This window comes from Python bivittatus, unplaced genomic scaffold (genome assembly GCF_059951505.1).
Source record: "Python bivittatus isolate LINGU-HERP-01145 unplaced genomic scaffold, Pbiv_v1 ctg000190_np1212, whole genome shotgun sequence".
Classification (NCBI taxonomy): Eukaryota; Metazoa; Chordata; class Lepidosauria; order Squamata; family Pythonidae; genus Python; species Python bivittatus.
The window spans coordinates 15,564,213-15,580,631 of record NW_028277042.1 but is presented as its reverse complement, the minus strand read 5'-3'; the positions used below and the strand labels follow the sequence as shown (position 1 = coordinate 15,580,631).

The 16,419-nt window shown below is 45.4% G+C and overlaps 1 protein-coding gene across 1 annotated transcript; it reads right to left on the bottom strand.

The window, feature by feature from the left end:
• Positions 1-941: 941 nt before the first annotated feature.
• On the bottom strand, positions 942-14,915 carry HEATR3 (HEAT repeat containing 3). The gene is made up of 15 exons (XM_088136118.1): positions 14,374-14,915; positions 12,714-12,886; positions 11,764-11,851; positions 10,531-10,643; positions 9,719-9,828; positions 9,054-9,194; positions 7,929-8,197; positions 7,383-7,473; positions 6,654-6,808; positions 5,573-5,655; positions 5,269-5,405; positions 3,863-3,951; positions 2,858-3,001; positions 2,571-2,747; positions 942-1,229 (listed from the first exon to the last, which is right to left on the bottom strand). The coding sequence occupies exons 1-15, from the start codon at positions 14,500-14,502 to the stop codon at positions 1,104-1,106; spliced, it is 2,025 nt and encodes a 674-aa protein (XP_087992244.1). The 5' UTR covers positions 14,503-14,915; the 3' UTR covers positions 942-1,103.
• Positions 14,916-16,419: the final 1,504 nt, after the last annotated feature.

Genomic DNA, 16,419 nt, shown 5'->3' with positions numbered 1-16,419 from the left:
AATCAATGCAGTGTGGTTAGCCAATACAGTTGGCCTAAAGTCAGCCCCAAACCCACCTTGGGGCAAATCCACAGTAAATAACTCATCAAAGGACAAAATGTGATTTGTCTGGTTTTGGCACTCTTGTGAACCCAGCCAAGCTGTGGTCTATAAGCCACGATTTATGGTGGCATGCAGCCAATTGCAGCTTAGTCTGCAAACCCAAGCTGGTCAATTCTCAGCTTAGGGCAAACTCAGCCGACAATTTCTTAGCTTAATAATGCAAACGTGGAACCCAGAGAAGCATCTGAGATCTTCTACATCGCTTCATCTTAGTTAAGACTTTATGAACATCACACCAAACCATTACTTGTTTAATAAGCCATCATGGGTTGCATTCAAACAGCACACTAAGCTACAAACCCAATGGCTGGGATTGCAGAAAATCTCAGTCAAAAATCAAACGTGCCATATTAAGGCTTAATGTGATGTGTGAACTTGGCCATCTGTAATACATTTTTAAAAAGCAGAAGTAGAAAAAATCCACCCATCTGGGCACTGAGAAATGAAACCATCAGGAATCTTCTCTTTTTTACCCCTTTTTTAATATATTGTTCTTATTCTAAAAAAAAAGAGAGAGACAGAGAGAAAATCCTGAAGTCTGTCATCTAGGAACTATTTCTCCACATTAAAAAAATGGGGGCCACCATCAGGGAGACCAATTCTTTATTTTGGATTTTTTTGCTCATTCTTTTTCTAAATGAAACCACCCTGACCTAGAGCATCCAGGAACTCAAAATATTCCTTAACATTAAGGACACATTTTGACACTTTCTGGGGCTAAATCCATTTCAGTGCTTTTTTCTGCCCCTCCGTTTTTCCCTTCAATATAACAAATATAATATGAAAAGCAGACCATCACCCTTCTTTCCTAATAGCTGTTACTGCAAGTTCTTATAGAATTCATGATTAAAATATTTAATAAACCATATTAAAAATAGAACTTTCCATCCTGTTTCTATTCCAAAACATTTTTTTCCCCCTAGAAAAGAATGTATGTAGCTCCGGGTTGAACTGTAGAGTCCTTGGGGTTCTCCGAGCTTGGCTGTTTTCTCGCAGTTTTGTTACCCGACTTTTTTCTTTCCGTCCAACGTCTCTTGATAGGCAATAAATCTTCTTAAATTCAGCTTCACGTTGTCTAGAACGCACAGCTGCTCGGTGTTGTACTGTCCTCTGCCCTCCTTTCGCATCTGCAGTTTTAAAAAAAATGGCCCGTGTCAGCCCCACTATCTAGACCAGCGTTGTCCAAACTTGGCCACTTTAAGATGAGTGGACTTCAACTCCCAGAATTCCCCAGCCAGCATGGTCAAGTGGCCAAGTTTGGACAACACTGGTCTAGACCAAACCAAAGGACAACTTATTTCAGTATCGGCTACAGTAACAGAATCTTGCTAGTCTGATTATGCTTGAACTGCACTCCACCCCACCCCTTGTACTCATGCGAATTAGAGAACTTTCTGCTTGCTTTGCACTTCAGCTGTGTCTTTCCGCTAGTCACTTTGGTAATGCATCTGGCCTATCTCTGTCGAGGTCATCTTCCTGACTCTCTGCACCCTGTTTGACGTTATCCATCCAGAGTCAGCATCTAAGCCATGAAGTAAAAAGCAGCAGGGCCGGCAATCGGAGAAGTGCCCCAAACCACAAGCAGATGCAGCCAAATGGGTGAACTGCTACTACTGAGAAACAAGCGAGATTCCTTTAATGTCAGGTGACGTAAACTCTCCCCTCCAATGTCTCTTTCAGTCATGCCAAAGCTGTAAGGGTCTGGTTGTTCTGGGATGAATGCACCCATATTAACTTACCGTCTTGGTTTTCTGTTCCCTTTGGCCAGGTATGTGCATTTTTCAAATGGGGGGAGCACCTTTTTTTCCCCCCCCCCCAAAACTGGCCTCTCAAGGGGGACAGAAGGCTTGGGATGTGAATGGCACAAAGCTCCAAGCCTCAGCCAACATTTTCTTTATCTGAACCACCCTCATTGGGCAAAGCCCACAAGAGGGAATATGAGGGACATGGTTTCTCACCATTTTGACATGGGAAACGTACAAAACCTTCACAGAGGCTCTGAAATGGGCTTAACTCTAGTTAATCATTCATAGATAGATGAGAGAGAGAGAGAGAGAGAGAGAGAGGGGCAGGCAGGCAGGCAGGCGATGGATGGATGGATGGATGGATGGATGGATGGATGGATGGATGGATGGATAATCCAAACTCCCCCATCCCAGGAAATAAAATGAAACAGAAACAAAACCTGCCTGCTTCCACATCATTGTAGCCCTCCTGTACTAAAAAAAGTTAAACAGAGCTGCCAGTTACAAAGAGGCTACCCATCTCATTTCAAAATGCATTGCTGAAACCATGAGGACTAGTAACGAGGGGATTTTAAAATAAACCAGATGTTGGGATTTTTAGGAAATCCACGAATGAATGCCACTGGGCAAGAAAGTTAACTGTTCAGATTTGCAACGTGAATGCTTTCCTAAACCACATTAGCGTTTCCTCCTCTACATCTTCCTAGGAAACAGTATGCTTACCCGTGACTTGAAAACGGGCTGGAATTCCTTAAGCGCATAAAGCAATTTTATTTCCTCTGCTGCACTTTCCGCTTCTTTGCCATCAGCAAAAACGTCAAAGAGGGCGTCCAGCGCTTCTCCGACCACCACGAGGGAAGGATCTTTTGTCGCAACGTTGAGCAGGAACTTCCCAATATTCTGCAACAGGGAAGCGTACAACCGAAAGGAAAAAAAAAGAAGGACTAACCATCTTCCAAGCAGTTAACATTCCCATTAAAAGCGAGATGGCAACGAGCAACTGACTTTACCTTTAGCGTTTCGGTGGTATTTTCCACTTTTGCAAGCACGCTCCCAGCGATTCCTAAAATGCTAACGACGTTGACTCGGACACTGACATTTTTGCTCTGGATACCGGTGTCACACAGAGTCATCAACTGCTCCGGAGTCATGCACTGTTTAAACGAAGAGGAAGAAAAAATCCTCTTCTCAGCCTCCAAGTCAAACATCCAACCTGGAGCTGTCCAGATGTGCTGGGACTGCAACTCCCAACAGCCACATGGGCTGAGAATTCTTGGAACTACAACCCCAATGTACCTAGAAAGGTGTTTTTTAGAAACATTTTTCTTTCAAGTGCAAAAGAAAAGGGCAGCAGCGTAGGCGTGTGGACAAACCATCCCGGGGGCCTTCAGAGGCCATTCCACCAGCATGAGCAGGAATAGAGAGGGAAAAATACTCTGCATATGCTCAGAGGTACTCTTTCCCAGCTCTACTTCAGTTTCAGCACTATACACATACGTCTAGGGTAAATAGTCTAAAATGTGTGAAACTAGCCCTCAGGGCTGAAGGCTATGGTCAAATCAGGACGCTATGGTTTGTGCAAGAAACCATGGCTTAAAAATGTTGCTTTAGTGTGAAACATGAATCCATGCTGGCTGGGGAGTTCTGGGAGTTGAGGCCCACACATCTTAAAGTTGACAAGGTTGAGAAACACTGGTTTAGATGATGGCCTTATGTGCTGGATTCAGACAACATGAACTTATTCAATAATTAGGGAAGCCAAGTTTGAAGCCAGACATCATTAGGGTTTATTGTTACTTGCAAACAGATCCTGTCTCAGCATGACGAAGTCATACTGACTTCCTGAATTCCTTCAAGACAAGTGGGGCTGACCCCCTTCCCCATTCCTGTTCAATTCAAAAGATCTTCAAGAAACTACATGCGTGCATAACTTAACTACTTCATATCATATGGATGTTTTATAATCAGATTGTGGAAACTCTAATATTAGAGGCCAACGTGTCCAAAAAACTCACTTGAGGTATATTATTTGATGCCAACATTTGCAGAAGAGCTCGCAACGCACTGGTGACAGCTTCCAGAAACTCTACTTCTTTTGAAAATTCTGTCCAAAAGGAAAAAGCACATTTTGTTTGTGCTCAAAACACAAGAAGTTACGTACATTTTTTGAGAGTAAATATGTTCTATTAATATTTGTACATGGCCTGGAAAATACAGTCCACGTTGACTTTGTGGCTCTCGTGTTTCTTTGGAGATGTTTTAGGCAAAGTCCCAAATTCTCTAAGATTAAATGGAACCTTTCTCAGGGACGTTCTTAATTCTCTTGCCAGTCACCCTGAATTATTTTTATGTCAAAAGTGGAATAACCTTTCTAAAATCAGCATTTAGCAACCTGCTAGTAGCCACCAAAGTCTCACAAATTTGTGCCTCTGAAATGTGGCTACAGATCACCATTCTTTGGCAGTACGGGAGGGTTTTTTGCTGTTTATTTACAGCTTCAAAAAAATAAAATAAAATCCAAAAACAGATGACTTAATACTAGGAGCACGCAAAGCATGTTGAATCAGACCCGCTTCAAGTTGACAACAAGCTTAGCATTCAAGCTCAAAACGGGTTCTGTTTTGGGTTTCGGGGCACGTCAGACCAGACATAGCCATCCTGGAAAGGCTGAAACAGAGATTTGGAACTTATCTCCTTTCTTCAGGTTGAACTTTTCAAGCCTGAAACTTTAAATCTGAAATAAACTGCATATCATCATTTAATTACCGTTTGGGAAAAAAAAATATCCCAATTTTCTAAACACACACGTATGCATGAGCCCGTTTGATGTAGTGGTTGAAGGCAGTGTTTCTCAACCTCGGCAACTTTAAGATGTATGGACTTGGCTGGCTGGGGAATTCTGGGAGTTGAGAATTCCCCAGCCAGCCATGCTGGGTGGGGAATTCTGGGAGTTGAAGTCCATACATCTTAAAGTTGCCGAGGTTGAGAAACACTGGTTTAAGGGACCAGGCTAGAAACTGGGGGACCACAAATTCTAGTCCTGAATACCAGCTGGGTGACTTTGGGCCGGTCCCTCTTTCTCAGCCCGACGAAGGTGGCAAGGGCCAACCATTTCTGAAAATGCTGCCTAAAGAACTGCTCAGACTTGTCCCGGTATCATTGGGAGTCAATGCTGATTCAAAGGCCTCTGGCAATGGTATTCCATGCCACGCTGCCAAGCAAGTGCTCACTTGCTCATGCATATCTTAAATAAATAAGCCTACTGTCACAGTGTGCACAGAGACAAAACCGCAGGAAGCCCAGTCGTTAAAATGGAATGCAATTAGCAGAGCGATTGGGAAGGAAGAGGAACAACGGCAGCGGGGAAGAACTCGAGTCCTACCAAGCTAGAAAGAGCCTAAAATCAAAGCCTCAAGCAAACCTGGCTGAGAAAAAATTAACTGCGACAAGTGCTGTGACAGGGACTGAAGCACCAAAGGTCCCCCGAGGCTATCCACGTCCGACACCAGCAAGATGCTGTGAAGACAGGTCAGTGCTCTGTACTGGATCATGTTCAACCTGAAAGAGAACAGAACAGAGTCAAGAGCGACGTTGAGGCCTCCAATGCCAGGAACCAGCCGTCAGCATGTAGCCTGAAGTCAACACCCTTATTCTGCTTATTTGCTAACAAAACTAAGTTCTCTTAAGAAGGTGACAGGGAAACTGGATGAAAACAAGTCACCTACTTTTTAATCAGAGGCTTCCAAGATGGGTGCTGCACACAGACGTCAACAGTAGCCCTGCTAGGAAAAGCAGTTTTGTCCAGGATCTGCAGAAAGGAAAGAACAGCTATGGTCCATCATCGATGTTCTGCAAAAGGCCCCAATTCTTAGAAGAGCCCAATATCCCCACAGAACGTGGAAGTGACCACACGTTCCTGAGACCATCGCAATTTCCTTTATTTATTTTAAAGATTATGATCTTTTATTGTTCAATGGCAAAGCTATGTTCAGAATCCTTTGGCCAGGATCGTTTTCAAATGCTCCCGGATGACCCATTCCTTCATGCTACGGCTAACAAAACTTCAACAAATCACACACTGAGTCAAGAAGGCAGGAGGCCAAATATGCAGAATTATGCAGGCATTCAACCGCTACTTCCAAGCTGCAGAACACGAATTCCTGTTCTGACAATTCTCCAAGCAATGGTATTAACGTATACTCCTTCCATTCTGTGAAGAAGGGAACTATATCACACTCATGACCCCTTCTTGGATACTCCTCTCACCATCCTTGTTCTCAGGGTTATTTCCCTTCCAACCACCAGATTTCTGACGTACGTAATGTTTATTATGGCCAAAAAACCCAAATGGCTTTCTTAGGTGCAGGATCAAGAGAACCCCTTTAGAAAAAACCCAATGCTTTATGTATGATCTGGCAGAGAAACCTTTTCCAACAATACTTTTCCCACCTCCCACCCAAAATACAACAAGTACCTTTTTGTGAGGCCCTGGGAGACTATGACCCAATTCACCCATCATCCCAAGCCTTAGTGTGGCTGGTTTGATTCTGGCTTAGTATCCTGCCACCTGCCCATCAGATCTGGAGGGCACCAGGCTGGAGAAGAGAAGGAAGGCTACTGTACTGTGGGAACTCCACCATACCCCTGTAATCCACGGTTTAAGGCTTAGGATGTGGCGTGAACTCAGCCAACTGTGGATTATTCAGTGAACCGATAATGAAGTAAATTCAATCCCAGGCTCTGGAAATGGAAGCCGCATTTGGAAACACAAAGATCGTAGTGCGAAGTCAAAGAAGAGGTGGTGACCTTCTTTGGGATTAAGTGGTGGACAAGGGCGGTGTGAATTTCAGCTGAAAGGCACAGTGGAGAAAGCAGCTTTCCATCTTCCTCATAACTGTTGTCGAGAAAGGCATCGCTTTCATCGCTACTCGACAACTCTTCCCACTCTTCATCCGAGGCGTCTGGAAACGGAAGCCACACACGTCAACATCCCAAAGGAATTGCTACAGCTTTATTTGTAGTCTGCCACCTTGAATTCCCCAGATGCCAACTTCTCAACCAAATGCCAATTTTTCTGTTTCCGCGCTTCAGAGATTATACATGCAACCGTTATTATACCACATTCTTTTTGGACAAACTGCTTGCGGTAAGCATGAAGGTGCAAGCTGAGACATCTAGGGCAGCATTTGCACAAGCTACCCAACAGACTGGGTTCACACAACATGCAAAGACGCAAGAGCTTCACCACAATTGAAACTGAACAAGCTTTACAGGTTGTGTGAATAAACTTAGTAGGTCTTCAACTATTCCACACGCCTTTAACCAAGATCAAAAGTTTCTGGTGGCCATCTGTGGCATTCCTATACATAGTATGCCTTACTCCGTATGGTAACTCTGTTATACCCTGCCCAGTCTGTGGATTGGGGTGGGGGACAAAAACTGTGGCCCAGAGTAAATACCCTCATTAGGCATCACGTATTAAGACAGCCACCAAGTTGGGGAAAACTACATATAAGAGGAGAGCCACGGATATACCTTCATTGCAGCACATATTGACAATGATTTCCAGGGTGGTTTGCTGAGCCAGAAGTAATGCGCTCACTTGCTTCAGCTCCTGCTGGCTGCACTACGAAGCAAAGAACACGGGGCGTTGTCTTTATACGAAGTCAGATAGTTGGGCTGGCCCTCCTATCCAGCTAAATCATGGCTTATTTAAATTCTGTTTCTCAAATTCCAGTAAAATAAATGCTGCTATCTCCCCCCTCTAAATCAGTGTTAGGATTGCCCCTTCCTAGATGGTGATGATGATGATGATGATGATGATGATGATAGAGAACTAGGGAGAAGTAGTGAAAAGAGAAAGCTAGGATGGAGAGAAAGAGAGAAAAAACTGGGAGTAGGCAAAGAACAGTTCAGAAGACGCTATGGACAGCAGAGCAAGAATTTCATTTTGGGATGCTATGCATGAGGCTTTTTTCAGCCAGCAAATAAGAAAGAAAATAAAAGGTGTTTTTTTTTGGTCTTATCCTTATAAAGGAGTCCCTGGTGTGCCACCTCTAGAGACCAGAATCAGCCACTTACTGGGAGTAGATCCAACATGTCCTTTTCCCCTTGGGTGATTCCTCCAGTTTCCTCTTCCATGCCATCATCTTCTACCCGTACTGAGTTACCTCCATCAACCCCGTTTCCTTCAGCAGACGTTTTCAACCTTTCTGTTTCAGCTTCCTTCATCTGAATGACTGTCTCACCAGCGTCTACCTCTAAACAGTCAGAGAAAATCTTCAGGATGGCATTGATGGTTCCCGCCTGGCTACTGGAAGGCACGGTGCTCTTTACATTCCATATTACCCCTGAGGCAAGGAAAAGGTTAAGGTAGATATCAGCCAGCCAAATCTGGTCACAGGAGCATCTCTTCTGCAAGAGAAAAGGGACAACCCCAAACTGCAACCACAAGAGAGTCTTTCACTCTCTTACGTTCCGGAAAGTTGTACCACAACTAGTACAAAGCGTGCTGCCTTTAGAATCAGGAACAGTGCCTTCAATTTTCTGGCTCTACAAGGTCTACTAGCCAACTTACAACACCTGAAATAAGTAACTGGCAGTTCTTTTACTCCAATCAGACTCATTAGGCACCTTCTAGCAAAGCCTTCCCCAACCCAGAATCTTTCAGATCTACTGGAATTGTTAACGTCCACAATTTGCAAGCAGCACTCTACTAGCTCAACATTGGCTAGATTCACAAACTGCACTCAGCCGATTTGTCTACAATGGTTTGCTGAACAAGCCATAATGGCCACAAATGAGATAAAGTCAAAAATAAAACATGTTCTATACAGGCCATTCTCTACTTTTAGATGGACTAACCATCTAAAATGGAGAGTAACTATGGAGTAAGATGGAGTAACCATTTTCTCAATAAGAGTTTGTTGATTAAGCTGTAATGGTTTGGTTCACACATAATGGTTAGTTACTACAGGTAAGTTCCAATAACTCACTAAGCCAGAAATGAAGACATCACAACATGGTTTCCTGAGATACCCACACCCAGCCTTTGACTGGGAGCTTCAGATAGGATCTTTCCCCAAAGCTACCTGAAGATGCCAGAGATTGATGCGAGGAATTCCCATGTGCAAACCACGGAGTTGTGACTTTTCCCCCTACACTCTGGCACACCATTGCCACAGTGAGCACCCAGTCAAAACATACCTGCCACCAGTGTCCGTAAAAGGATGTGCTCCATGTCTTTGTCCGATGATAACATGACCATTTCCAGTGCCTGATGCGCAGATGCATCGAAAGACCAAAGCAGATCCGGGTTATCTTCCGTCACCGTCTGCAAACAGGATGCTGTGAAGGCAGAGAAGGACATCAGTGTTTAAATCTGAGACACAAATCCAAGTCAGAAACTCATAAATCAATCTTCCTAACCGTGTTCTTTGTGTTTCAGAAAAATAGGATTAACTACTTGATACTGTTCTTAGTTTATTTCTACTAATGCTCACTTTCATCTTTATCTGATGCTATCTTTTAAGTTTTTTTTAACCATGAAAGGTTTCTTTTATTTTTATTTATTTATTAAATTTATATGCCTCCCCATCTCCCCCAGAGGGGGACTCTGGGCGGCATATAAATTTTAAATTATTATCCTTTTGCCATCTGCCCCTTAAATGTTTCCTAGAAAAAAAGGTTAAAAGCAGGATACAAGTTAATGAAAAACAAAAATAAACAAAAATTAGAAGGCAACACATTTCACCCACTCCTGCTCCAAACTACCAATAGTCCCTTCACTTGGTAAATTATACAGACAGCTTCATACCAGCAGGAATTGCTAAAGCACATCCAGTAAAAAGGAAGGTATCTCCTTCTCTTACCCACAGCGATAGCCAGGTCTACATTCGTAGGAAATCTCTTCAGATATTGGAGAATAACATCTAAGCATCCTTCTTTGTTGAATACCGTTACTGCCGTACTGTTGCATTCACTAGTAGAGACATTAAAGAAGGTTTAGCCAGTCGTCCAATAATCCCTAAGGGTCTACTGATTTATAAGCAAACATTGCAAACTTATAACTCTGCATGGTTCAAAAATGATTTGAAAGAACTGTTTTGGAACTCATACGAGCATAGGACCTCTTTGCTATGCATTAAGGCAGGCATGGTGTTTGTCCCCCCCCCCCCCGGTGTCTGTACAAGCCTGAAAAAAAGATGCAGCTGCTTTAATGAGGTCATGTCGCTGGCACAACATTTTGCCCCAGAAGGCTGGGGGGGAAAAAAAGTCACACTTGCTTTAATGAATAGCAGAGAGCTTCTTGCTCACACAACTTCTAACATCCTTCTTTCAAACAACATTTGAAGTGTCCACAGCCCCTAGCATTGATTGGTTTCTAACTAAAACCTAAATGATTTACCCAATAACAACAGAAGATAAAGATGTTACCTTCTACCAACTGAGATCCACATGCTTTTACTCCCATCCTTCCTCAACACACACAGACACTGACACGTGCAACGTTAATTAAATCATTGTATTTATAATATATTTCGACTTTCTCAAAAGAGGGCTGAGCTCACACATCATGCCCAAGTCCACAAGAGTCTGGAGAGGAGGACACAGTCAATGGATTCCCTCTTCCCCAAATACCCTCAGCTGGTCCTGAAGCCAAGAACTTCCCAATGGAGCTCACCAGACATTCCACAGCAGGTTCACTGCTTCATTAGCAATGTCCTCGGTATGGTTCTTCTCTGCTTGCTTGTCTTCCTTCAGGGAAACATCGTTTTCGGTAAGTCCTGCCCGGCACTGTTTGATCGAAGTAGGCCAAAAAAGAACAAAAATTAGAATAAGTACATGCTGACATGGTCCTGATGAGAAGAGTGCAAGACACCCTTGCCTCCAGGGGTCTCCTCCAAGCTCCTTCATTCTTCAAAAGATTTTTTGGATACCCATTTCTGCAGGCTGGTTCACCCGTCACCTTAAACCAAACGGGAGTTGTTTCATTCTGGCCCAGTCTGCTGAATGAACCTAACTATTCTGGCTTGTCAGCCGTGGTTGATGGTTTAGCAGAACTGGTGAACCCAGCCAACTGTGGCTATGGTTTATTATAGCTTAGTAGTCAGATAACAAAACCTAATCAGCTGTATATGATCTTGAAAAGGAAAGCAGGAACAAACCTAGTTCTGGATGTTAGGCTACCAGGAAAGCTGTTAGTAAGTTTAGGTGGAGTGGAAAGTAGAAAAAACATCTCCAAAGAAGGCACTGAGAAATCATTTCCATGTCATTGACAAGAAAGCTACAGATACCTCCATGGAGTCATCAAGAGTCAACCTTAACTTGAACAAGGGTTTACATTTGCCTTGTACTGTGCGAGCCCATCTTGATTTGGATCAGATGATTCAGGGAAAGACCAAGCCCAAGAATGCCCTGGTTTGCAAATTGTATTAACCCATGGTTTGTTCAATTGTAATTTATTGAATAAATGATCTGTGGTTTACAGCCTGAGTTAAGTCAAGGCCAAACAAATTACTGAACAACCTAGCCCAATTATCTGAGTACAATCAATGAAATGCCTCCCTATAGCCAATCAGCAAATTCAGAGCAAAAGTAAGATTAGAATGGCCATTATCTACCATATTACTGATCTGTGCATGCTTTGAAAAACGTCGTATAATGTATGGGTGCATGAGCACAGCATCTCTTTAAAGCAGTCATTTCTTTTTTCAGGCTTCAGTTCAAGCCTGGAAAAGACGAAGCTGCTTTAATGAGCTGGTTCTTTAAAGCCACCATGCTTACTATGATTCAGAAAGACTCTAAGTGACACAAAAAGATATGGTTCTTTAAAGAGATGCTGTGTTCATGCTCCCGCATATTCCAAAGCACCTCTGCAGAATTATTTCAAAGCACTCACATTCTTATTACATACCTCCTTCAATAAAGCTACAAGAGGAGTCATGATGTCTTTAGTGACCATATCATTGCAAACTTCAAATCCTCCACAGGCACTGAGATTTCTGTAACAAAGCCAAAGTCCACATTAGTTTGCCAATTTGTTTTTTAATCAGCCATTTATAAAGGTTTCTCAAGATAAGGATCAGGAACAACACAGCGATGAGGAAGATTCATAAACTAAACCAAAAAAAAATTGAAAACTTTTGAGAAACTTTTTGCCTCTGGGTGGGAAAAAACATCTTATTGGGAAGAACTCCCTAGGAAGCAGGATGAGAAACATGGATTTGATCTTGCTAACCTGTGTAGGTCAGAAAGTTTTGAATCAAGAGAAACATAGAGAGAGAAGGGGCAGACATTGTAATGGTATGTGGGAATGACCTTGGGAGACAGTTGAAAGAGCAGATGACTAGACAACGGTCTGATAAGCGAAATCTGAGTCTGCAGAAGGAATGGGGACATAGCAAATGTCTTGGAAGCGACGCTCCCTAGGTTCTTGGACTGTAAAGATGAGAAGGAGAGAGATGTACTGTACTTTCTGACTTCCAAGATTCAGTTAACATAACCTTACAATAAAGTAGAGCTATTACTTCTGGGTGTGCTTGTTTGGACTACCTCGCAAGGCTTACAGAAACTGAGTAGAAATTGCAAGCATAAGGCTTGTTCACACAAAGCCCATCTGAGCAGACTCTATGGCTTCTAGGAACAGAACGACAACTCAATAACGACAATTCAGACAAATTTCTGAAAGGTGTAGCAAAACTGTACTGAACCTAACCATGACTAGGTCTTTTGACAGTATGGTAACCCCAGGTTTACTGAACTGACCCCCTTATTTCATTTGCACAAAAGACCCCGGATAGCCGGTCCACATTCTAGCCTAAACCATGCTTTGCCCCGGCCTCCTCTTCATCGTCCATCACTCACCGAAGAGCTCCCGCCGCCGTCTCCCGAACCACAAGGCTTGGATCAAGCAGCAGCGGACCCAGTCGCCGAACCACGTCTCTTTGCACAAAAGCCGGGATTGTTTGTTGTTGTTGCAACATCTTGGAAATGTTGGCGCAAGCAAATTCACGCACGTCAGCATTGGGGTGCTGCAGCTAGAAAGGCAAAGAGAGGGGAAGGGGGGCAGAGAGAGATGAAGCTTACATCAGTTGGTCATAAAGGAATCTCATGGATCCCTTTTCTGATTACTCTTGCTGGGTCTAAGTCTAGTCAACGGCTTTACTAGGACAAAAGTTTACTCTGAATGCTTGAACAGGACTCCAGTATAACACAAGTCATGACAACACTGGCTTGGCTCACACATCAGGCTAAGCCAGACTTTCCCACCTGAGCAACTTCCAAGTGTGTGGACTTCAACTCCCAGAATTCTGCACAATGGCCATGACCACTAGGGAATTCTGGGAGATCGTCTACACTTCTGCAACTTGCCCAGGCTGGAAAACACTGCATTAAGGTTTAGGTTAACGCACGTTGTATGAAGCCAGTTACTTAATTTGTAAGATTTCTATGCCACCTTTTTGTTCAGAAAGAGTACTCAGGGCAGCATATAATTGGTGAGATTCATAGACTATAGTTGACAGATTGACATTATTGCTCAGTTTGCAATAATGTTCTGCCGCGGTTTACTTCTTTAAAAATAATTATCTTCCAATGATAAAGCATAGCTCTTCCACGCCAAAGACTTGTAAGGTATTATTATGCCATAGTTGGCTTCACTGCAGTTGACTGGTTTGACTTGCACAGCACACGAAGCCAAAAGTAAACTAACCATTCATAGCTTAGCGTGATGAGAGAAGCCAGTCTATGGCTTTTTAAAGCAAACAGTGGCTCAGCACAATGTCTGAACCCGTCCCCATATCTGTCTTAAACTCTGGCCTTCAACTTTGATCACAGGAAGTTAGAACCACCGAGAGTGAAGACATTTGCTGGAGCATTTAAATAAGATCAGCAAATCCATTTTGAAGATTCCTGGAGGGCCCTACAACTGGATTTAAACCTATGCACACTCCTGGGCATGAGCAGAGCGCATTTTCTCCACCTCAGATCCTAACACACACAAGTCAACGATCTTTCAGATGGCTGGCTGCAGCCCTGAATTTTCCCAGTCCCATTTGGGACAACCTTAAAATGAATATATTATTGGTTTTAAGCGTCTTACTTGCAGGGATACACCTTGCCCGTCCAACAAACGCACTCTGCCCTTCGGGGCGCACCCCCCGTCCCGCTGCAAATTCTGGGGCTGGTACTAATGGTTTAGCAATCTCATTAGAGGATGCACAGAAGCACGCCAGGGCCAATTTTCCGGGTGCGTTAGCAACTCCACTTGCAATTTCCAGCAGGCCAGGGGAACACACCCCAAGGACCCCTATTTCCTCTCCCGGTCAGCTGCTGCCCCCCTTTGCCCTCTCTTCGGCATGCGCGGAAGCAGCCCCGGTCCTCTCCACCCCACGAGCGGCCGACTCTATTCCCACCCCTTGCAGCCTGCACAGCAGCAGCCAGCTCTCCCCTCCTCGCCAGTAAGTTGGCAACCCCCTTAACAGCGCGGGTTGCCCGGGGCGGGAGGCGAGTTCCCCTCCCTCACCTTCTCCAGCAGCTCGGCGGCCGGAGAGTCTCCGTCCTCCTCCGCGTCGGCCTCCCCAGCTTGCTCGATCAGGCTCCCCGCGGGCGCAAAGGGCGGCGGGCGAAACCGCCGGGCCTTGGTCTTGCCCATAACCGCGCCGCCGCCGCCGCCGCCCGTTCCCACGGAAGGGACCCGGGAAGAGCTGGCCGGCCTTTCCCACGTGTGCGGCTGGAGCGCAGGCGCCGCTCTCCGCCCCGGATGCAGGCGCCATAGGGGCTGGGCTGGGCTGGGCTGGGCTGCAGCGACCGAGCGGCGGGATCGGTTGGGGGGGCGTCCCTTGGGTCCCGCTTGGCGCTGCCCCCCGCCTCCCCGCGCCTGCGGCCGGAGCGCCCCCGGATTCCAGCCGGGCAAAGACCCGGCCGCGGGTGGCGCAGCGCGCCCCGCTCGCCCTCCGGCGCGTCCTTGTGGGCGTGCGGGCTCTGCACGGTTTGGCCCGCGTTTTATCCGCTTCTACACGGCGCTCCGGGTTTTTGCCAGCTTCTTCCCGGCGGCCAGCCGCCCCCCGTCCCAGCCGGGGGATGCCGGCGGCGCGAGTTGAAAGAAGCAACGCGGAAGCCGTGCGTAAAGCTCAGCCCTGGGGCGGCGAGCCGCGGAGAGGGCCGGCGGCTCCAGCCAAGGGTCGCCTCCTGCGCTCCGGAGGCCGGGCGGAGAGAAGGCCGTCCTCCTTTGCCTGCTGCGGGGGCTGACCCGCGGCAGCGGCGAAGGGGCCGGGGACGAGCGGGGAGGCGCCGCTTCCCGGGCCCGGCGCGCGCTCAGCGCGGCTCCCTGGCAGGGCGGCTGTGCGGGGAGCCCGATGCCCGCCGCCCCGAGGTCCTGGTACAAAAGGCGGGTTACAAATCCGATAGCATAGGAATACTAAAGGGCTTGGGGAGGTGGGGACCCTCCGGAGCCTCGACTCGCTGCTCCGCTCTTCCCTCCCTTCCTTCCCTTTGGGAACGTGGGAATAAGTGATCCACGCGCCCCCGTGGCCGGGCTGCTCTTTCCGAGTAAGGCTCCGTTCTTTCAAGCGCCATCAACTCTCCCTCCCCCGTTTCCCAGCAAATATTTCGGCAGAGGCTGGGACTTCTCTTCGTTTTTATGAAGGCGATGGTGTCTGCCCCAACTTTCAAACTATTTCAGAATTGTAAATGGAGGACGGGAAGATCTGCGTTAGCTGCTAAACCGCCGTGCTCGCTCAGTTGCTCGAGTTATCCAGTGGGATGTTGAGAAGAATCAAGTTCCATTCCAGTTGTTGGCGACTGATAACGCGAGTTATAAATCCTGCTTTGGTTTTTTCGACTCACAGATTAGCTGTCATCAAAGGCTGGCCGGGTTTTGACAATTAAGATAGTTACACAATCTTTAAGCCATGTTTTAAATGCAGTTTTCTCCTTAATTTTAAGTCAGTGGCAAGAGAGCAGCATTTCTGAAATCGTGAAGTCAGCTATGAACATTTTTTTTTCAACTCATTTTCTTAAAGATGACAAATAGAAAAGATAAAAATGAGTACAGACCACAAAAAACAAGAATAAAAAAGAAAAAACTGCTTATCTCTTTTTTAATTGTTTTGGGTAGTCTGTATTAGTTTTTATCTTTTCTATTTGTAATTTTTAACAAAGCTATGAACATTTTTTATAATCATTTCTACATTGTTGGACCCAAAACAGGGTTCTTGCCTGGAGACGACTGCCGATAACTTCACTGGACGCGAGAAACCTTTAGATGTTTCCTTCATTGTTGCGCAGCAGTAAAGGGGCTACCTCTGTCAAAAGAGGCACCCAAACACAAAGAAATTGGGTTTTTTATACATTAAGTTCAAGAAAACAGAGCCGAAAGGAAGAATAATGATTGGTTAGGAGCCTCTGTATGACCTTGCACGTCATACCGGTGCAAACCTAGGGTATTATGATGAATGACTGTTGGGTGACATCTGGTTATCAGAAAGAGGCAATACACCTATAAGGGACAGTATACAATACTAGGAAGTCTGGTATCAGAAAGAAATAATATCCAGGGAAGGGTCCCTAA

Bases quoted from the DNA above. Each gene is read 5' to 3' on its own strand.
- HEATR3 (XM_088136118.1), bottom strand. From the start codon at position 14,502: ATGGGCAAGACCAAGGCCCGGCGGTTTCGCCCGCCGCCCTTTGCGCCC. The intron at 6,809-7,382 runs GTATATCCGTGG...TTCCGTTTCCAG, and splicing joins CAATATGTGCTGCAATGAAG to ACGCCTCGGATGAAGAGTGG. The intron at 5,656-6,653 runs GTCACCACCTCT...TCCTTTCTGCAG, and splicing joins ACCACTTAATCCCAAAGAAG to ATCCTGGACAAAACTGCTTT.